Source organism: Trachurus trachurus, assembly GCF_905171665.1.
Source record: "Trachurus trachurus genome assembly, chromosome: 22".
In the NCBI taxonomy this organism is placed as follows: Eukaryota; Metazoa; Chordata; class Actinopteri; order Carangiformes; family Carangidae; genus Trachurus; species Trachurus trachurus.
Genome location: NC_139907.1, coordinates 27821779 through 27845113, shown reverse-complemented (window position 1 = coordinate 27845113; position 23335 = coordinate 27821779). Strand labels below are relative to the sequence as shown.

The 23335-nt window shown below is 41.0% G+C and overlaps 2 protein-coding genes and 1 long non-coding RNA gene across 3 annotated transcripts in view; 1 reads left to right on the top strand and 2 right to left on the bottom strand.

The window, feature by feature from the left end:
- The window catches only part of babam2 (BRISC and BRCA1 A complex member 2), a 117518-nt gene extending 101758 nt beyond the window's left edge, over positions 1-15760 (bottom strand). Inside the window, exons 1-4 of the mRNA XM_083998212.1 lie at positions 15682-15760; positions 14006-14161; positions 12097-12173; positions 8329-8423 (exon numbers count right to left, since the gene is read on the bottom strand). Coding sequence (XP_083854338.1) covers positions 8329-8423; positions 12097-12173; positions 14006-14142 — 309 coding nt within the window. The 5' untranslated portion in view covers positions 14143-14161; positions 15682-15760. The remainder of the gene's footprint in view (positions 1-8328; positions 8424-12096; positions 12174-14005; positions 14162-15681) is intronic.
- Positions 15761-15871: 111 nt separating this feature from the next.
- rbks (ribokinase) overlaps positions 15872-23335 on the top strand; it is a 49398-nt gene continuing 41934 nt past the window's right edge. The window contains exons 1-2 of the mRNA XM_083998213.1: positions 15872-16051; positions 18442-18503. Coding sequence (XP_083854339.1) covers positions 18445-18503 — 59 coding nt within the window. The 5' untranslated portion in view covers positions 15872-16051; positions 18442-18444. The remainder of the gene's footprint in view (positions 16052-18441; positions 18504-23335) is intronic.
- On the bottom strand, positions 17567-23068 carry LOC311005694. Its single transcript, XR_014596363.1, has 3 exons — positions 22973-23068; positions 22723-22789; positions 17567-17941 (listed from the first exon to the last, which is right to left on the bottom strand). It is a non-coding gene; the product is annotated as an uncharacterized lncRNA (long non-coding RNA).

Below are 23335 nucleotides of genomic sequence, written 5' to 3'. Positions count from 1 at the left end.
GACACACCAAAAAACATCCAAATACCTCCATGCTGCTCGTCTGTAATGTCCCTCTTGTATTGAAGCCCCAACATGAGAAATTGTTCCGAAAAAAATTAAATAAGTTTATATTTTAAGCTTGTTTGTAGCGGAAGCTCCCAGTGTCTCAGTTCACTGCAAATCTCGCGTGATTTGCACTGACCGGCGGAACAGTTTCTCATGTCGGGGCTTCAATACAAGAGGGACATTACAGACGAGCAGTATGGAGGTATTTAGATGTTTTTTGGTGTGTCTTTTTGGACGAAGAAAGTTGGTATCCATTGACAACCATTATATGGACAAATAATGCTGCACGGACCCCCCCCCCCGTAACTCAGAGAAGGAATAGAGGACTCTGAAAATTCTCACAGCTCTTAGTCGACATGAGGGTGAGTAGATAATGAGTGAAATTTGAATTTTGGGTGAACTACCCCTTTAACCCTGATGCATAAAATCAAATATACATACAACATCCCACATTAAAGCCAGACCACACGGTAAAATCACCATCACGTTCCTTTAACTCTCTACTGGCGTCAATTAACCCTTTAGGTTAGACAGCCATAAATGTGTCAGAGTGGTTAAATGATGATTATATTCACAGGGCCAATCTGAATCTCTGCTTCAATTCTAAATGTATTTGTGTGAAAAAGAACAATGGCTTTCTCTCTGCTCCAGTTAAACCCAGTGGCCTGTCAGATGACTTCCCACAGCCTTAACACAATTAAAATCTTGAAACTGGTGAGAGTTAGCCTAACATGAGTGACCGGTTAAAAACAAGTCGTGCAGTGTGCGTTTCAAAGCACTGTGAGGTGGGGAAGCTGCTCCGGTGGCCAATTAGCCACAGTCTGGATGCCATTAAGCCTAAATTTGCACTTTCCAGTGAACCCTTGAACCCCCCCCCCCCCCCCAACAACAATGTAACAGTGACCTCAATAAATCTGAAATCTGTGGAAGACTTTGCTCATATTCCACAGCTCATGTAACTGTTCTGTTATAAGGGGTTTGTTTGTGGGACGTGAGGCCTCTAATCATCCAGCTGGGGTATTTCAGTCTCTTTCATCCCTCGTGTATTATGGTTTACATGTTAAAAGGGCCTTTCTTAATAATCACTGAGGTTTGAGGATTTCTTCATTACTTATCCTTTTAAAGGCAACATGTTACATTGAAGTCTCATTTGCAACACTGGATTTAATTTGAAGAACCTCCCCATGTTGGGAGTGGATGTTCTCTGTGCATGTTTTTATTTTCTTTATTTTGTCCTGTCTTTTTTTTTTTTTTTTCTGGAAAGAGCAATATGTTTCTCTGTCTAAACAGAAACATGGATAACAAACCTACTCAAGGGCTGGTGACAGCAGGGAAAACACATGTCTAAACAGAGAAGCTAATGATACCCTTGGCCGGCTGTAAACAAGAGCAATGTGCTGCTGAGACATCAGGAATTCAACCAGCCACTGACAGAGAGAGGACCCAAAATGAGTCTAATGTTTACCCCCAAATCCAGATTCAGATTAAATTGGGCGCTGCCTCGTGTTCGTTATATCAGTGGCACAAAAACAATGTTTTCATTAATATTATAATTTTAGATGTTACTGTGAGTGTTTTCTGTCTTGTGCTGTCTCCAAGAAAACACAGTGCAGAGTAGACACTGTCCATTTGCCTCATAGGGATAATCTGGGTTTTCTAACATGGGGTTGTATAGGATTCATGCACATCAGTGTTACCAGCACTAGATCATGAGCTGACCAGAGGGCTGTACTACGAAGTGAGTTTAGTGGTTTAGTGAGCTATGTTGAGTCTAAAGCCAGGCTTCTCTGTATCACAAAGGTGGCTCTCTTTTAACCCTGCTATGGTAACTGATGTTTAGCTCGTAACCTGGTCCCGACCAGGTTATGTTCAGAGTTTCATCCTAAAATCGGCTACAAATAGTTTCACAATTTAACTCATTTGCAGTAGAGCACTGGAAAAGACAGTAACGACACGCATTGGTCCAATGGAAGCGCCTCCTGGTGGAGGAATATGGGTATTGCAAAAGCGCCCAAGAACTGTCATCTCTGCATTGTTGGTGAATGAGCAAGTGCTGTATTTTCAATAATTTAAGGACATTTATATATCACCCACGTTAATAGCATCATCGTGGATCCTTTACAGATAAATATTAACACATATGCTAGTAAAAAAAAAAAAATTTTAAACCCTATATTAATGTTTCAATCTACATTTTGTAATAAACAAATTATAAGTATAATTTTATATGACCAAGACACTTAAAAACAAAAACACAGCCATTTTCATCAATTTACAAGCAAGTGGGCAACACACATACATTGGAGTGAATGAGTTTTCTGGGCGCTTTTGCAACACCCATATCCTGCCACTAGGGGCGCAAAACCCTTACCACGGGAGTCAATGGTGGTGTCGCTACTCTCTTTTCCAGTGCTCTATTTTGCAGCTGGTGACACCTTTACTTTGAAAGTCCAGTGGAGCTGGATCAGAACGGAGCGTTTGTACAGACCGAGAGATCGCGCTGATCCGCTGCTGTTGACTTTCTCTCTGAGCGTCTCCGCCTGCAGACGTTCAGCTGAGGGAATACGCTGCTCAGCTGTTGAGCCGAGTATCAGGAGGTCATTATTTATTATGGCTATATACATTTTACTTTAATGTACAGTCAACACCACTGAAAAAAGTTGTGCGCTCGCAGCAGGACAGATAATCAGATGGATAATCTGTAAAGTTAATAATTTCACTTTGATGTGGCAAAGAATAAACTATATTCAATGTTCATGTTGATAAAGCTTCATATTTACAAGTAGCTCCATGTTCAGCTGTCAGAAATTAAAAGCAGCCTCCTCTCGTCATATTTGCAGCAACACAGTTGCTTCAGGCTGTGATCAGACTTTTTGTATCGCTCATACTCTCTCCTTTAAAACAACCTGCTCCTCTTGGATGAAAAATGCGGCTGTTGTCGCTCCATTTTGTGCGGAAGTAGAATCATATGACGCCAAACGCCCCCTTTGATGTGAACACGCACAGAGCACAAAGCTGAGAATTAACAAACCAAGTTGATAACCACCGTTGTGATGCCGTGTTAACTCTGACTGCTTGGGGATTTGTTGAGCTGCATCATGAACACAAAGCCTGGCTATGTTGAGCCTCCTTACAGGCGTCAGGAGCTCTGGCAGACCAGTTTTTTTTTTTTTTTTTTTAACTTTGAGCTATGTTCCTACACACAAGCAAACTAACAGAACAAACTGTATTACACAGGTCAGAGGTCATCTGTTCACAACACATAATCTCTCCTATTAGAATCTACTGCAGGTAATGACTACCTTGCGCACCCTTTGTAAAAAAAAAAAAAAACCCAACAACATCAACTATCCCTTTAAGAAGTCTCTTTCTAAATTCACAGTTACATCTTCTGGTAAAAAATGTCCAAGGAAATATGGTGGGGAAAATCTCAGGAATTGCTGGGAATTTGGAGCTTTTACGCATGAGTGGGGGTGGGGGGGTGTACTTACTGAAAATGTACAGGAAAAAGCAGAGAGTACCAGAGAAGGATCTCAGACAGAGAGACAGCCAAAGGAGTATTATGAAAGCACAAACAGCAACACGCAGCGAGAACATAAGTGAGAAAATAAACAGGCGATGGGCTGCCAGGCACTGGCTCAGCAGAGGTACTTCCCCTTATGTGCACAGCTGGATTTATGAGAGGGTGAGCAATACTCCCCTCTCTTCTCCCAGACTCTGACACAGGCAGGGGAATTTAGCTCCTCCATGCTAGGCTGCTTCAAATATAGCACTTGGAGAACTACGTGGAAGTAGCTGAATAGCAACAACAACAAGGAAGTGCTCTGCTGTGAGCAAAGGCCTAATGAGTCCAAAATACACCGAGCTGCTCACAGCCGGCACACGTTCATGTTATATTCAACAGGTAACTCATTGGTTTTAAAGGTAGAGTCTGGAGTTTTGTTCGCTGCAGTTTGTAAACAAAACATTCAAACTGGGCCCCTCCTCTTGGCCCCGACTGTTTGGCCTCCTGCCCCTGACAGCAACAGTTGTCAGGACCGCAAAGGAAAGGAAATACAGTCCGAGTGAAGCGCTGGAGCTGTGGGCCGAAACCCGTCGTCACCAACAACGGGAGCCTCCAGTGTTATGTTGTAACGAGCAGGAGAGCCGTTGTGGTGAGTTGGGAAGAGGTTGTTAGCAGCGGATGCTAACCGCTACCGCTAGCCCGAGGTTAGCATCGAGCTAGCTCACCACAACGGCCCTCATACTTGTTACCAGTCGAGGCTTTAGTTACACCCCCCCCCCCCCCCCCCCCCCGCCGTCGAATCTTTGATTAAAATCGCGAAGCTTCGATTACCAAAATATGATAATCGGGTCAGCCCTAGTTATTATCTCATTGTGTGGTGAATGTGCAGCACAACTTGTCCACCAGAGCGTTTTGGAGTTGTTGGATTGTGTATTTGATGAGTTTGATGAGGGAAACCAAGAAATTAGCCTCCGTGGCGTAGCTCTGAGCAGCTTGCGGCTGCGCTCCGCCGTTCTAAAAATAGCTTGCACCGACAAATAAAGGTAATGAACCTACTGCTATGACTATAGGGATTATGGGCCAATTTGCCAAAATGTTGAACTATCCCTTTAAGGATAGCCAAAGGTTCGGTGTGTTTCGGTGAGTCTTCAGCTGGAGACCAAAAAAGTTTTTTTTTATTCAAAATTTTAGAACTGAAACATATAATTCTGTGTTTACTCGTGGCATCCACAAACCTCAAGTTTTCAGGCCCCTAAATAGAGACTTCAGAAAATGCTGCTGGACTCATTTTAGTTTGATAACTCTGGGGTTAGGCTGGAGTAGCACTCACACAGACCTCAGTCAACTCCTGGTGAACGCAACATGGGAACCAACCGAAGGCAATTCAACCCTTGAGGAAGCAATCCATGGAGTCTACCGAGGTGTGTAACGTTATATATCATATATGTTTTACGATGTGTAGTTTTAAATGTCATAAACAAGAGATTACAGATTACCGGGCATGTTTGTGTCATGGTGTCGTAAAGCAGCCCATGTTTCTCGCAAGACGAGCGCTGGGACACCAGATCGGAGGCGCTGTGCCTCCATTCATCCTGTAACAAGTTATCACAATTAGCCTATTCTGAATCTGTTTAATTAAAGAGGATTTTTAGTAAAATAAAGCGCCATGTAGAGGGAGAGCGGAGCACGGAGCTGCATGTGGGACGAGAGCGGAGCAGCCGAAGAGAGCAACGTAAATCGAACAGTAAATGAACACACTTTTTATTTTAATAAAACAGCTAAAACAGTTGTCCATGTGTGATATTTTTCCTCACAGATCCGTCTTCAGATCATTCGCAATTAAAGCAGAAGTAAGCAGAATTTTTGTGTTAATATAAGTCTTAAATAGTTATATCTTCTGACGGCAATCACTTACATAGAGTGTTTGGTCTGAAACACGGGTCTGTCAGTCACTCTGCTCTGCTGTAAGCTGAGGAGAAAACTTCTTGTATACTTCCTTGTATCGTACAACCTTTATCCAATGAGGAGAGAGAACGGCATAAAGGGGCGGTCCTCTCTGTGTGTGCAGCCAAGGGATGCGCGTGAATGTGGTGACGTAGGGACGAGGGCGGGGGCTGCTAACTCCATCGGCTGACAAGAAGTTAGCCAAAACCACCGGATCGCTTACTTCTGCTTTAAAAGAGCAAAACCAAAAAAAAAGAAGGAATGCCACGTAATTAAATTGTCCCGTTAATAGGCTAAACATTTTTATTATAACGGCAGCGCACATTTCAATAAAGGAACCATTAACATTTCAGCCTAAATAAACAATAAAATATTGGCGGATACATTTTTTAACACAGAGCGAGGTGGTTGTCAGCAGCAGTGCAATTATATTCGAGGTGCGAGCGGAGCGGTGTGTGTGTGGGGTGTCCCGAGTATCCGCGCAGTGACAAGGCGCTCTGATACAGTGCACTCGAGTACTCGGATGCCGCCCAAGCCGAGCGAATACTCGAGTACTCGTATATCGCCTACAGCCCTATTGTAAACAAATGCACATAGCCAGGAGGAGGGTTAGCAAAACAGAGGAAAAGAGACCAGACTTGCAAAGTCCGCCTTTAAGGTACAAATCTTACATAGTTCCCTTTTACTGATTCATAGCAGATATTCAACGAAGAGCTGATAAAACGTTCTTCAGAGGTTTGTTGTCCATATTCACATGATAGCATCACACAGTTTCTGCAGGTTTGAACTGTTGATACAAGGCACCGGCTCCATGCTTTCATGTTGTTTACACCAAATCCTAACCCCACCATCTGAATGCTGCAGCAGAAATTGAGAGTCATCGAGCCAGGCAATGTTTTCCCAGACTTCTATCGTCCTATTCTGGTGAGTCCTGTGAACTGTAGCATCACTTTTCTGTTGTTAGCTAGCGGCTAGCTTCTTCTGCTGTAGCTCTTCTGCTTCAAGGTTTGACATTGGAGTGATTGTTGCCTTTTCTATCTGCTCACACCAGTCTGACCATTCTTCTCCGACCTTTGGCATCAACAAGGAACTGCCACTCACTGGATATTTTCTCTTTACGGTATCTCTGTGATGGTTGTGTCTGATAATCCCTGTAAGATCTACAGGTTCAGAAATACTCAGACCAGCCAGTCTGGCACCAACAACCATGCCACAAGTAGCTCCATTTGAATTCTTCAGCCACCACTGCTGATGCAGTGAGTTGCTGCCATGGGATTGGCCCATTGGATTATTGTGTTAACTGGGTGTACAGGTGCATGTCAATAAATGAATATCATGGAGAATTTAATTTCAGTAGATTAATTTAAATCATGAAACTCATATATTATCTAGATTCATTACACACAGACTGAAATATTTCATATCTTTATTTCTTTTAATTGTAATGATTATGGCTTAAATTTTATGAAAACCCAAAATTCATTAAATAAAAAGTTAGAATGTGGTGAAAAAGTTCAATCATGTCGCACTCTAATCAGCTGATTAGCTCCAAACACCTGCATCTGGCCGCTGTGGCTGCAGGTTTTCCTTCCAACCAAGCTGCAGCAGCAGCAGCAGCAGCAGCAGCAGCAGCAGACCACCAGACTTGACTCATTTAATCAACTGATCTCAGTCTTCAGACAGTTGATTGGCAAACTGTGTGCTCTTGTGCTCTTGGTTGGTTGGAACAAAAACCTGCAGCCAAACTGCCCTCTGTGGAATGGTTTGGAGATGCCAGCTGAAATGGTTTAAATAGCTCCACTACCATGGGGAAGACTGCTGACCTGACAGTTGTGATTTATTGAGATGCACCTGTATCTGGCTGTTTCGGTTGAAGGGCTTGTTGAGTCAAACAGGATAGTTACAAAGTAATGCTTTTGTAAAATCCCCTGCCTTTCAGTTAAAACCTGTCAGAACCTTCTGATCCAAAACCCCAGGGTCAGACTGTTGGAGAGTTCAAAGAAGACTGAAAACCCTTTGTGGTTAAAACATGCATATGGATTATGTGGAATCTATGGTCATGTTGGAACTACTTTTTCCTCAAGCAGCAGCTTGTATTAATATCCAAACACTGAAACCACACCTTGTTTGGAGCCAAACGGTGCTGATGCAATCAGTCCTTAAAAACCAGTTCTTAAACAAGACTAAACTATTCACCAAGCCCAGATCCTTCTCTCACACCAACACAGGAAACACACTCCAGCAGCTTCATGAGTTAGTAAGACACTGATGTTCCAAACTATGAGACATAATGTGAAAAAGTTACAATTATGCAAACTCAGGTCAGACAAATGCCATGGATTTCCCCTGGTAAATTTCCTGGACGTCAGGCAATATCATCCTAGTAATCTGTTCAATCATGCGAGTGCTGGGTAATCTTTCTTGTTTTTTATAACAGGGTAGGTTAATATACATGTTTTACACACACACACCTAAACAGTACATTTGTTTAGGCTGCCTCGCTTGTGAATCACAGCTTCACAGAGATCATCTGATTTGCAGATAAACAGTAAGTCAAAACAGAGTTTGTGGCACAATGAAACTCACATGCCAATTATTGCAAATGATCCTTTCCAGCTGTGTAACACCACACACTTACAGTGTCTGCACGGTCTTAATGAGCCTCATAAGAGGGTCATTCAATGCAGCGAATGCAAACTTAAAATCTGGTTTTCACAGCAAACAGAAAAAAAAACAAAAATGTGGTAAAAATCTATTTCTTAAATTGGCCTTGGACTCTCCCACATTTTGGCTGAAATTCACCTCTTATAATAATGACCTGTCAAGATACTCACTGGTAGTTCTGATGGTTCAGGGAGAAACTCTGCATCTTCTCCAAAAATAAAATCTGGAGGCAACTCTGGATAGCGTGCGTTGAATATGATATCCCCTGCAAACAAACAAAAAACATCAGAGCTATTACCTCACAAAGGACAACAAGTTCCTTCGTGTTATATTTATCATTTCAGGAGATGGAGAGTGATTTTGTCAACAGTGATGAAACAAGAGAAACTGTGGAGGGAACCTCATCATGACCCGGTCTGTTTTGATTGTAGAATGTGACATGAAGTGACTTGCAAATCCATAAATTCTTTGAAGTGGATGCACTGACAGAATAACGGTGCCAGATGTGTTTGGTGCCGAAGCCAAACATGTTTGTCTCGTAAAAGTAATTCCACAGATATTTTTATATAGTGAACATAAAACACTTGACTCAAACCGAGTTTGGTTGGAGTTCATGAATAAAGAGAAACATGTACAAGTCTTAAAGAGGATTAAAATTGCAGAAATAGCTGAGTAACACAACCAGACGATAAGAAAATAAAAGTGCAGACGGGAAACGGCCCTCACTGAGGACAAGATACTGTAACATAATCACATAACACACTGCTTGGTCTGGTTCACAATGTTCTGACATTATGTTACACAATTCTATTTTCATGTTTCAAGACTGTTCTGTTCTGCTTTTTTGTCGTTCCAGCGGCGGCAAAAAAATAAAAAGAGACAAACATACACATATGGAAGTATTTTTCCAGTGGCAAAGAGTCAAATGAGAAGATGAGAGGATGTGCTGTAAATCTGTGTTACAAACTAGTGGAACTCTGTCAGAGACGCACTGGCACGGTTCCAGACTGAAATAGAAGTGTTGGAAGTGCAACCTTTACAGGTTCTAACATAAGCTTTTATATAGTCGCCGCTTTGTTCACACGTCCTGAGAGGCTTCGCTCAGTCTAGTCGCTGCATAACCAGGCCTTTCTCAAAGTTTTACTTCTGTTTCAGCCAGACGTTTCATTGAGGTGGCGAGGGCCGTTGGATGTGGAGCGGCGAAGGCCACGGGGCTGTTGTGTAGCGGTGTCGGCCGGCCGCAGTGGTGAGGCGGCAGGAGCCTGCGTAGTGCATTAATGGTGCTCGGCAGGCCGTGCTCTCACACGCTCGCAGTGGGCAGGTCTGCAGTCTGCCCCGGTGTTAGCGTGCAACAAAAAAAAAAAAAAAAGGATGCAGGGCTGCAGACGGACCAGCGGCCCTGCATTCTTCAGTCGACAAGCCCTCCTCCTCAGGCAAAGCACAACAAAGTGCATCAGTGAGTACAACAGCTGCAGATATCGTCGCCACGCCAGAAAGCAGAAAGCCAGTGGAATGTTTCTATTTTGTTTCTATTTTGTTTCCTTTTTTATTTCGTTTGGTTTGGGTTTGTTTTTTTGTAGTTGTTGTTGTTGCACTTTGCAGCTTTAATTCACCATGATGTAAATACATCCTCAGAACAAGATATACACTACATAATACAATAAGTACATGGCTCACTCATAGTAAACAAAGTCCTGTTTGGATTTTAAACATCATTTTCCCAGCATGCACAATGGTCATGGAATAAAGGTTCTTAAAGGGATAGTTCAACATTTTGGCAAATTGGCCCATTGCCATAATCGCTATAGTCGTAACTTGCACCGACCTTTATTTGTATTTTTAGAACGGCGGAGCAGAGCGGCGAGCTGCTCAGAGCTACGCTATGGAGGCTCATTATGGGATTTCTTGGTTTCCCTCAGCAAACTCATCAAATACACAATCCAACAACTCCAAAACGCCCTGGTGGACAAGTTGTGACCTGCACATTCACCACGCTATGAAATAATAACGCAACGTTACCAGACAGAGTTGTTTTAGAGGGAAATGCAGAGACTGCTTGATGAAAAACTGTCCCTGAAGGCAACGCGCATCAGCTGTTTTGTATGAATTTACCTCTAAAACAACTCTGTCTGGTAACGTTGTGTTATTATCTCATAGCGTGGTGAATGTGCAGGTCACAACTTGTCCACCAGAGCGTTTTGGAGTTGTTGGATTGTGTATTTGATGAGTTTGATGAGGGAAACCAAGAAATCCCATGAGCCTCCGTAGCAGCTCGCTGCTCTGCTCCGTCGTTCTAAAAACAGCTTGCACCGACAATTAAAGGTAACAAACCCACTGCTATGACTATAGGGATTATGGCAATTTGCCAAAATGTTGAACTATCCCTTTAAACTTAACACAGTTATATATTTTAATGATTTTAAGTCAATCATAAAGAATGCAGTGAGGGAGGAACGACATTGTTCTTGTGGAGTAGCCACTGTGTCTGAGTAGCTGGCATCTTGTTTTATTGTTTATTGTGTATATTGTATGTGCTGATTTTACATGGCAGCTACCTATGTAAATAAATAATAAAAAAATAAAAAATAAGTATTTTCGTTTAGCATTTATTAAAGGTTTATAACATCAAAAAAAAAAAAAAAAAACACAGAGGATTCTCATCCTCTTGTCCTCCAGATGTTGACAACAACTTGTACATGCGACTACACAGCTGTGCTGCATTTGTTAAACCTTACATCTACGCATTCCTCGAGTCTAGCCACAACATCCTGATATAGGTCACAACCATTTCTGCATGGACAGATTTTTAAAAGAATTCTGCAAATTAAGCAAATCCTACTTCCCCTAACAGAGTAAGAGGAAAGTTTTTTTTTTTGTTTTTTTTTAAAGTTTTTTTCCGAAGCCATCCCACAATGCCTCATTTATAATCATTTGTGATAATCCGTTGAGATGTCTATTCTAATTTGATTCAGCCCATCTTGACTGTTGACGTGACACATGATGAAGATACCTGATAGTTTCTTTCCAGGATGTGTGTAGAGATGTGCCTGACAGCGGCTCCTGAGTCACCACAATTACAGTAACAGCAAGTCAATATCTAATTCTAAATCATCATGATAAATCACTTAACATTTTGCCACTTTAGGAGCCGAGTTCAAAAGAGACAGTCTCTGATGTGGAGGCCTGATTCAGATACAAGAGAGTGTTCCAGTAAAGGTTCAATGGCACAAACAACATCATGTTTCTATTATGGCATCGACATCAGCAGAAAAATATTCATCTGTGATGAAGAGATTCCTGTGGGCTCTATCTACTAAGTTGCTACACAAATACAGAAGAGTCCTGAAGTGCCATTTGGTTAATTATGCATTCTATTATGGTCATACTCAATGTTTTGCATCTTTTATTGACAACCAGTCTTCATTTGGCTTCTGTGCAGACAGAGTTCTGTTTCCTTGGGAGAACAGTGACTGGAATATATTTCTATGAACTCATATGGAGCAGGTGAATTCAGCTGGTGCTCAACTAAAACCATCTTTGAAGTGGCCCCGCTGTGAGGAAGCGGTGGGTCTCATTTCTGAGCAAGGTTGCCTGAACATGTTTTTATTTGAGATAAAAATTATTTTTCAAAGGCTCGTTGCTGCGGGCAATGAATCAGGACAACCTGTAAACTGAAAACGCTGTCACGAGATCAAAATCAGCAGAATGACATTTGTGAAGACTCTGCTGGCCTCAGGTTTCATATCCACTACTACGACTTTGTGGAAAACAAAGCAGTTTTTGCTTCTTCTTTTGTTTCCTAAAACTATTTTCTCAAAATGAAACACTAAAAACAAACAACAAAATCAAGACTCAGTGTCAGCAGCTGTTTGTTTAACCAACATTAGGCTAAAAATAGTTGGTTCATTTGAAAATGACACACAAAGTCGCTTACTCACATTTGAGGGTTTCTCCAGCATAGGGAATGTGAAGTTTGAAGCGATCACAGCAAGGACCAGGAGTCAGAGATGTACATCTGAACATGACAGAGTGAAAGTAACATAGAGAGGTTAGTAGGTGCAGTCAGTCTTGGATATTAAAAACTATTTATATATATTTTATTTCAGACTCAGGATCCATAGCAAGACAAACACAGCAACAGACACACAACACAAACAATAAAAGAGAATAAAGCTAAAACATTTAGCATCCACAAGGTTTAAATCTCATCCTCCTTAGTTATATGTTCATTACATTTTCAAATGTGTTTATTACAACACAGAGGCAAAGTAAAAAGGTAAAAGAAAAAGTTTGTTTGGTTTAAAATAATTTACATTTTGGCAATTGATTAAAAAAAAGACATGAACAGAGGTTGTGTATCACCTATATGTTTCTTTGTTTAATTATTCACCAGCAGCTGAACCAATCAGAGTGATGTGTCACGGGCCGTTGAAGAACCTATCCAATTGTGTTGCCAATCTGGTTAAAGGGGGAATTTTTCTAGTGACTTTATTTGTGTGGGATTGTTTGGCCTTGGTTGAGGTATGCACTTTCATAATTCTACAATGTTTGCTTAGCAACAGTCAGTCCAACAACTCCATTGTTGGGTTGTTGTTGCTAGTTTGTCATAAATAGCAACCGCCACTGTTAAAAACCAAACCTCATGTGTAATTGGTCGACAGCAGGGCATTCCAGTTCATTCATTCATGCAGCACATTTCATTACAAGGATCAATATCAACAAGGAGCACTGAAAGGTCACAACGAAGCTGTTTTCACAGACGCAGACACCAACTATGTTCATTTATCTTCATGTATAAGTTGTGGGTCAGAGGTTGCATACAATGTTACTGGAAAGCTTGAGCTAAAAGTATGTTTAACTGCAGATTCATTAGTTATGTTGTTGAATTCGGCAACTGTGGTTCAGCATTTGCAACTCTTTTGCAGTCTTTAAAGGGATAGTTCACCCAAAATTGAAATTTCACTCATTATCTACTCCCCCTCATGTGGACTAAGGGCTGGGAGAAGTTTCAGAGTCCTCCGTGGCTTCTCTGAGTTACAGGGGGTCTCGGCGTAGCAGTGCATGTCCATATAACGGTTGCAAATGGATACCAACTGTCTTCGTAACAAAAAGACACACCAAAAAACATCCAAATACCTCCATGCTGCTCGTATGTAATGTCCGTCTTGTATTGAAGCCCCAAAATGCAAAATTGTCCCGAAAGAAATTAAATAAGTCTATTTTTCAAGCTTGTTTTGTAGCAGAAGCTTCTCGAAGCTCCTCTTCCCGGTTCCAAAACAAGCTTGAAATATAGACTTATTTAATTTTTTTCGGGACAATTTCGCATTTCGGGGCTTCAATACAAGACGGACATTACATACGAGCAGCATGGAGGTATTTGGATGTTTTTTGGTGTGTCTTTTTGTTACGAAGACAGTTGGTATCCATTTGCAAACGTTAGTTTGCAAACTAACGGTGGATAATACTCTAATGAGTAAAGTAGATAATGAGTGAAGTTTCAATTTTGGGTGTACTATCCCTTTAATAATAATAATAAATAAAACAAAATATAAATACAAGAATAACACAATAATTATAAATTAATTATAATTCTGAACAAAATTGGAATCTATTATCAACTCCAATGTTGTAGAATAGTTAGGTTCTTTAATAGTTTAAAGAACTGCCTCCAAAAACAGCTGTTGCTCCCACTCCAAAAGCCAAACATCATTATGTTGACTGTGGTTTGTTTCCCGTGCCCCCCCCTCTCACTTAATTCAAATTTAGGATCACTGTAGAGCAAAAGAAACTGGATGGACCCCGTGTGTTGCGTCGGGAGGTTTAGGTGCAGAACTGTCTGGTCCTCACCCAGTTTTGAGGTCTGTGACACGGAGACAGTTTGTGGAGTCCAGCCCCACGCGGCCGTTCCTCACCACGCTGCACAGCAAGGGCCGCAGTTCAGGAGAGATCCGGTGCAGTGCAACCTCAGGGGACATGTTATTCATTGTATCCGCTCTGAGGAGTCTGTGGAGAGAGAGAGAGAAAAAACACAAACCCTCACGGAAATGCCGGCAAGCAATTTATCATTCACAACCGTTAAGTTTACAAACTAAGAGCAGGGATTTTGTGCTGAACACAGGACGTGAGATGCATCACGTAGGTGGCACCACGGTCATTTCTGTCATTTCCTCGTTGTCATGGAAAAATTGAGTGTGCGTGTCAGAATCGGTTTCCTGTTCAATGATTTTAGCTGTGCAAAGGGTTAAGAAAGACATCAGTGAACTAGTCTCTGCTCCTTCTGTCAACAGGCTCCAGAGGATCTTCCCCACCTCTTCTGGTCAGACCCTCACCTGCTGACCTTTTGGCAAAAGGTCACTACTTTGCTCTGAATTATCAAAATGTATTTTTTTTTTTTTACTTCTTTCCAGTCCTACCCCCCGATTAAACCAATATTATTAACTTAATAATATTATCTTTAGCCAAAGCTCATATTCACAACCATAAATTCACTAATCAAATACCATGTTTTTGTCATTTCAAAGGAAATCAAAAAATACATGACAACTGTAAATGACAACAACAAAAACAAAAAGATATTAGCTGTGCGGCCTGTGTACCCTATGTGTTCCCCTTGATATTCCCGGAAGCTTAGGTTCCTTACACCATGTTACTCTTAAAGGGATAGTTCAACATTTCGGCAAATTCGCCAGATTGCCATAATCCCTATAGTCACAGCAGTAGGTTCATTACCTTTAATTATCGGTGCATGTTGTTTTGAGATCTGCGGGGCAGAGACGTGAGCTGCTCAGTGAACACAATAAAGGTGAATGGTACAGGTCCCCTGTCCCTCATCAAACTCATCAAATACACAATCAAATAACTCCAAAACACTCTCTTGGACAAGTTGTGACCTGCACATTCACACGCCATGAAATAATAATGTAACATTACGAGTTACTTTTTGAGTAATTTGTAGTTTTCACAAGTAGTTTTTGCTTCATGTGTCGTAATGTTACAAAAATTAGGCTATTTCATGGCGAATGTGCAGGTCACAACCTCTCCATGAGAGTGGTTTGGAGTTGTTGGATTGTGTATTTTATGAGTTTTGAAGGACAGTGGACCAGTCTCTGCCCCGTAGATCTCAAAACAAGGCAATGAACCTACCCCTATGACTACAGGGATTATGGCAAGAGGCGAATTTGTCAAAATGTTGCACTATCCCTTTAAAGTAGCGTGCCCACTGCTTACAGATGGGCCATATTACATGGAAACCACAGAAAAGTAGTACAACTTTTCAAAGCTGGTCTACACCTCTCTCATCATCATTAGTTACATTCAGTAGCAGCCGGGGAAGTGGTTTGTAGGTCTGTTCACCACATTTTGAGCCAGGATGTCAGGGCTCGTGAGCTTGCTATTATTAGCCGCTGTTAGCTTATCACATAACTATGCGTCAAACCGCCACAATTTCACACTTAAACTTCGTCAAAATGCAACCCATACGTTATCGTTGATGCAGAAACGTTACGAGGTGTGCGTTAGAGTACCTGAGAAGCAGGACGTCAGGTAAATTGAGCGTCAACTCCAATGTTTACTTCATGCTCTCAAAACTTCCGGGTGTTTGGGTCCTTGTCGATAGCCCCAGCTGTTAGCTGTCTGAGACAGCGCCCGTTGATAAAAACCATAGCTTTTCATATAACAGGCTGGTTTCTCGGTGATATGTCACCCGTAAAGTACGCGTCGTTTGACGGGGTCACACATGGTCAATTTTAAGCAACATAAAATGCATATGCAGTGATTTAGAGACGACAATGGATCTGGCGATAGCAACAGCGTCACGCAGCTGTCACTGTACACTTTGACCGTCACTTGTGGGTGTTCAGTTGTCTGTCCTGCAAGAGAAAATTTGAGTTTCAGGTATTTACTGTGTCGCGTTTCTCTACACTTTGTCTCAACCCACATATTTAACCTGTACCTTGGTTTAATTCAGAGTGGTCACTGCATTCCGCTTGAGTATTTTGTATTTAATTCCTAAATGCTCCAATAAAAGAAACACAGAAATATTAGGCTACACACGTTGGTGCTTGAAAGTTAGCTTGACATTTCCATTTGATTACACAGTGATGATAACCTGACAGCCATAGATTTCTTATTTGCACTGTAAAGATTTATATGCAAAGCATTCTACATGGTGTATTGCTTGAATTTGCATTGCTCAGTAGCAGGGCTTATCATTAACAGAGTAGTATCATTTACAGATTAACACAAAACAATATAGGCCTAACATTTATTTATAATAATCAATTTAGTTTAAAATAGCTAGAGGAAGTGCAAACTTAAGTACTACTTGAAATATATGCTTCCCCTTCTCATGTCATTTTTACTGATTTTGCCAAAAGGAATCTCATAGCGCTCACAAATTGCATTACATTTTACTTACTAAAACATGTCAAAAATGTTGAGCCAACAGGGAGAATCATTTGGTTTACATCTATTTTCCTACATTAATCATTACCTATCAAAAGATACCTGAAAAAATACAGGATGCATTGTGAAACATCACCTGAAATATGATTGTTTTATACAAATAGAAGAGGCTACCTCTGAATTAAATAAAAAAATATATATTAAAAGATGAGGACAAAGCCAGATGAGCAGTAAGAGCAGTGGTGTTTCTAGAGAGAGCAGATGGCCTGATTCGCAACTGGGAAATTCCACCTTCGTGTGGGTGATGCAGACTAACTACTAAAGTATCCAGCAGAACCAGCAACAGTAAAATATTTTGGGTTGGTCATTTTCCAACCATTACTGGTGTAATTCAATCAGTGACACAGGGGGTTGGTCTATTACGGTTCAGTTTTCGTGTGAGCCTCCGTAAATGGTTAGGAATATATGACACTGGGGAAAACCTAGGAGTGTGTGTATGTATGTGTGTGTGTGTGTGTGTGTGTGTGTGTGTCCGATGGAGAAGGGGTGGGATGCCAATAAAAGAAGTATAGGCCTACTTGTGATCATAGTCTAAACTTCTGAAAAGTATATTTTAAACATAAATGCTCATGATGACAATCATCAGTTACATTTTGACTGTGTAAGTAGACACAGTGAAAATGTGTAATCTTAAAAGTTATTTTAAATGGTCCGACAACATTTTCATCTGGATTTTGCTTACAGCTCAGTCTAAATGTTTAAACCACTGTGTGTAACTTTGATTTGAAGTGTTTGCATGTATGACAGTAATTAGAGTGTACTCTGTTCAATTAGTACCAAAAGAAATGTGTGGGTCGCTCTTAAATCATTACAGTAATCATCTAGCCTATCTGGAGCTTGTAGTTTATTTTTGCCTGAAAACGAGTGGAAACTTTAGCTGTAGGTCATGTGAAAGCTGTATTGGAGCTCAACAATCAATCAACAAATATGATTGAAATTGCAATATCACCATCCATGTGCATCATGAGCAGCACCATCATCATTTTTATATTATTCCATTGCAAATGAAACACATACATCATCATTCTCACTGGAATTGCAGGTCAGAGTAATCACAATAGGATATTATTATAGATGTACTTCAGGAAGGTCAGCCACTGCAATGCATGGTGATTCAAACTGAACAAGCAAAAGGGTTCCCTGCTGTTTGAAATGGTTGGACAACACAAGTCTCATAGTCTGCTCTCTCCTCCGGTGGAGATGCAGAGAGGGTTCTATCTTTTCACGCCTGCCGAGGGAAGACAATAATGTTGAAAGATGTAGGAGAGAGAATTGAGCCATCCTACAGCCAGCGGCCAGGCTTTCCAAGTCTTCCACTGCCTGGGAAGAGATTTGAAGAGATTAACACACTAGCATTAGCTCCGATACAAGCTGAGGATTGAATTAATTAAAGACTTTGCTGGGATGCGGCGTCACGTGGTTTAGCATTGAAACATCCCCACCCCTCTCCACCCCCAAGAAGACTGGAGCCCGTCCAACCCAGCTAGCGATGAATGCTCTATTTTTACCTTCCCCCTTGTTTCAGTCGAGCTCATGCTAATGTTGGAGATAAATAATATCAAATGATTTTTTTTATTCGGAGGCTGCTGGGAAACCTGAAATGCCCCCTGAGGGGTCTGCTGTGCTTTAGATTGTGTCCTCGTTTATGAAAAGTCTTCTTAACAAAAAAAAAAAGGATGAGTGTAGAGAAATTGAAGAATCTACTAAATCTAAACACATGATTTAAATGAAACAATCTTTAAGATGTTTTGTGCCCAGACATGTGATGCCCTGTTATTCTTATTTACTAAAGAAATAACACAAGTGTGTGTCTTTATCAGATCATGACCGAAGAGGCTTTTGATGTCATGGTGGTTGGCTCCTGTATGACTGATTTGGTGAGGTGAGTACATTTAGCCCTTATCCAACCTTATCTACTAAATCACTACTCTAGTGAGTGATGCGGTTGTGCCAGTGCACGGCCCGGTTCCCGAAGTTACCATAAATCAGCCTTATATTTTATGAGAAGGCCGACAAAATCTCTAGCTAAATCAGGTTCAGGAAACTCCTCTGCTTCCTCAGGTGGGTCCAACAGGAAGCAGCACACCAGGCAAATTGTACAGCCATATTAGGACATGTATTTCAAAAATGTAAAGCAGGGGTTTTAAACTTTGGGTCAGGACCTTTTGAGCAATGCACTGTATGTTAGCAGGGCTGAAAGAAAGGCTTTTAAAATGTGTAGTGGTCTATAATCATCTCAATGAAATATTTGCAGTGTTTCAGAAAATGATTATCGGATTGTTGAGCTGTCTGCCAGAGGTTCCCAATATAAGGGACGGTCAAGAGGTGTTTTTCTTTTTTAAGTATATTTTTGGGGCTTTTCTGCCTTTATTTGACAGTTGAGAGAGACAGGAAATGGGGAGGCAGAGAGAGGAGGAATGACACGCAGCAAAGGGCCACCCGATTCAGGATTCGAACCGGGGCCAGCTGCAGAGAGGGCTGTAGCCTCTGCACATGAGGTGCCAGCTCAACCCACTGAGCTAAACTGAGCCCCAGAGTTGCTTTTTTGATGACAATTAAGGGCTAAGAAAAGAAAAGACTGGTACACAAAGTATTTCTGCATTAACATTATATTAATATTTTTCAAATGCCTTTTAGTTAAAAATGAAGAGTTCATTTGCAAAAGCAGATAAGTGCCATTTTGAAAAAAATGAGATATAGATAAATTGAGATACAATGTCTGTTTTGTTACATCTCAAAGTCACTCAACTTTGGTTTGACTGATATAACCTTATGTAAATAAAAAATAAAAAATGAAGATTCTAGAATTTTTTAAGTTTTAGAGTTAACTGCTTTTGCAAATGAACTCTTCAAATGCTTACATTTCTTATTGTCCATCATGATTTTCTTAAAAGAATAGTTCAACATTTTGGCAAATTCACCTATTGCCATAATCCCTATAGTCATAGCAGTAGGTTCATTATCTTGAATTATCAGTGCATGTTGTTTTGAGATCAGCGGGGCAGAGACGTGAGCTGCTCAGTGAACACAATGGAGGTGAATGGTACAGGTCCTCTGTCCCTCATCAAACTCATCAAATACACAATCCAACAACTCTAAAACACTCATGGAGAAGTTGTGAACTGCACATTCACCACACTATAATAATGCGTATCTCAAAACAACATGCACCGATAATTAAAGGTAATGAACCTACCCTACTATGACTATAGGGATTATGGCAATGGGTGAATTTGCCAAAATGTTGAACTATCAGCAACTATATTCTGCCTTTTTTTTCTTCTTCTGGAAAGTTGCCACTCAACCCAAGAACCTTTCTATTTTCTTCACGGTTGGTAAACGTATTCTTTCTTGTTTTAGAATGAGTCAGCAAACAGGAAACACTTGAAGTCAGTCAGAGATGGAATTTTGAACCAACTGTGGAGATAAGGTTAGCTTCATTAGCCAACTGGCTACAGCTGATAGAAATCTGCCAGCAGCGTTTGTCACGTAAAGGAGAAAGCTGCTTTTGTGTAGCTACCTCTGTTTGAAACCGGCGTTTCACCAATTACTGAGGACTGATGGTTAAAAAGCATTTATCATCGTAAAGTGCATCCTGCCCCGTACAAGATGGACGACACAATAGACAAGGCACCACTGAGAGCACTAAGCACTAGGGTGTATAATGGTCAATTGTCTTTCTTTAAAACATTGTTCCCCTTTGTTAATATTAACCACCATCACCATAGTTTTCCTACAGGGATTTTATTTTGACATGCAGGCTTGTGGAAAATATTGCATATACAGTAGGCTGAAGGGTGTTTTCCATCGGGGCCTGAAATGAACTGCCCAGTCCTGTCTACACAAGAATAGAGGAAGTGGTCTAAAGTTAGATAATGCTGCTACATTCTCAGTAATACATGGCACTAAAAGCCCAAAATGTTAGAGGAGTGTGGCTTTAACAGCTTTTTGACCATTAGGCAGTAATGGTGGGCAGACTTGAGGTTCTAGTCCCTTTTGCCAAATCCTTTTGCAAAAACACGAGCTGCTGTTCTCAGATGTTAAACTTAGACTTATAGATCGTCCGGTCGTTGACTGGTGTCACCATCCATCCCATCATAACCTGACTCAGCTTCCAAAGATTCAAAATGTGCAGACAATCCGGTATAAATACTGCTTGCTTCGACGTCAGTGTTGCATCATCCGTCGTACATGGCGAGATGGATTTGTTGAGCCAAGTAGGATCCATTCCCACAAATGGTTAGTCATCAACTCCAGCACAATGGCTCAGTTGAAAACAATTTGTCACCCTCATTTACCAAAACCTTTGTGAGAGGATGACACAATCTCAAAAGACTACCGAGTAAAAACATTGTCAGAAGTCTTCATGGGATCCAGCCAACTAACATGCTTGTTTAGCTTGCAGGTTTTTTTTTTTTTTTTACACAGCTTGTTTTATATTTTAATGTGAAATTTAAGGGAAAGTACCTGTCACCTGGGTGCCAGCAAATAGATTTCTGAATAAACAAAGCCCAACCTGTGCTGCTGGGGTAAAAAATGTCTCTGAGTGTTTTGTGAGTGCACACACACAGATTCAAGTTGTCACATCACAAGTTGTCGCTCAAACTTGTTTCACTAGTTCCCACTTATCAAAAACATATGCCCTCCTCTCCTACTGGGGATTTTTGGGGCAAGTAATTATTTTGTTGCTCATTAGCAATTCAGCCAATGACTTTCTGCTTTGAAGGGCAGGAGTTGTCAATTAAGACCTTAATAAGCTAACGGGAAATGGCCTGTTTTTAGAGCCTGTGTGTGTGTGTGTGTGGTGGGGCTTTTGGATGGAGGTCAGAATGCGGATAGGGGAGGGTGGTTGGAATACATTCACAGCCCTTCAAAGTGATATGCATGACTTTGAAGTTAGAAATCCAGTTGTCTTGAACAGCCAGTGTTTGGGTGGCAGTACAATTGACTGACAGACAGACACACACACACACACACACACACACACACACACACACACCATCACTTTCTGCCTTTCTGCTTTTATGTCTCCTATGCAAACGCTCAGGTTTCTGTCGTTGTGTTCTGAATAGCGTGATTCAGGCTGCAGAGAGCTGTGCTGCTGTTTTACAGCATGTTGTTTGGTAGTAAAAGGTTATGTTTAATCATCTACTATATCCAGTGTTTCAGAGAGGAGGAGCAGAGCTGCCCAGGCTTTTAACCCATTCTCAAAGCCATACAGTGCCCCCTACTGCCACTGCTCTCTGACTGGAGACAGTTTTCACCTGCTCAGTGGAACCGCAGTTTCACTAATTATGCAGGAGAAACACAGGGCTGTGTCTGTAAAATAATAATAGTCATAATTGCATTTTTTTGTTAAATTATAAAGCACTCTTAAAAACAAAAGTTACAAAAGCCTCACAGATAGTTATAAAAATAATATGAAACTCAGCAATACAATGAAAGTATGGTTAACCACACAAAAGACAGAACTGAAAAAGCAAACAGGAATAAAGAGCAATCTAATCAAATACACGTACACAGTTGTGTATACAACCATAGTGAGGAGGAGACCATAAAGATAGAGCTAAAATAACAACTCATTAACTCATGGTTCTTTATTCTAAAGGATTCCTCAGCTCATAGGGTTGGCTTATTTAAATAAAAATGGAAAGAAATAATTTGTTGCATCAGCACAGATGTTAAGATTTCATCTTTCTCTCACTCTTGCTGCTCAGGTAAAACCAGACATCTGAAAACATCAGCACACTACAGACCAAATGAGCAGTGAAAAATCACAATTTAATTCATAAATAGTGTCGGTTAGTTGTTGTAGGTCATCACTTGTATTGATTAGTCTTCTAGTAAGTGTAAATGTTCTTTTCTAAGTGAAGCCTGTCTGACAACCTGTTTTGTAAATGTGACAAAACACACACACACACAAAACCTATGAACTAAAGCTGTGATGTTTCCATAAGCACACAACAGAGGTTGGTTACATCCCCTGGTATATGCATTCTGACCATCAAATCAAGCAAATAAATAGCAACACACACAAAAAAAGAAAAACGCCCACACCCTACTCTGACACTGAGGCGGGTCACAGTGTCTGTATAACTTACACAGTCTGTGGTGGACCTGTCCTTTGAGTCCCTTGTCCTGATGTACTGTAGCTTCTCCTGCAGAGACCTTCATGGACAAAGAAAATGATACAAGCTGAGAACAAACTGTCTCCTCTCCGTGATACAGAGATTTGAAAACCTACTTGTCTGAATCACAACATGAGCTGGAGGTTATCAACCTCATCACTGATTAACACAGGCAAAAAAAAACCTCAGCATGTCTTATTTTGAAAGTAATTTTTTTTCTCACTTTTTAGAGGCTGTGTTTGAAACCGGAAAGACAAGCTCCAGTTCAAACTATGGAAAACAAGCATTTCAATTAGTATTTGTCCGTGTCTACTTCCCCTTCGCCTCTTGCCAACAGCTAAGGAATGACTTTAATAGAGACGGAGGCGAGGAAAACAAGAGCCAGCCTTAAAGCAAACATTTCACGTCACCGAACACCTGCTTTAGCCTTTTGGTTCCGTGGGAGAAAATGCACTGAGGTTGCACTTTAGCACATAACTGCCCTGTTTGTTTGGTGCACTCAACGCAGACAACAATAGTCAAGTGTCTCTCTGGGCATGAAGAAGCGTGGGTGGGTTTATTTAAGAATTTGGAAATCTGTTTATCT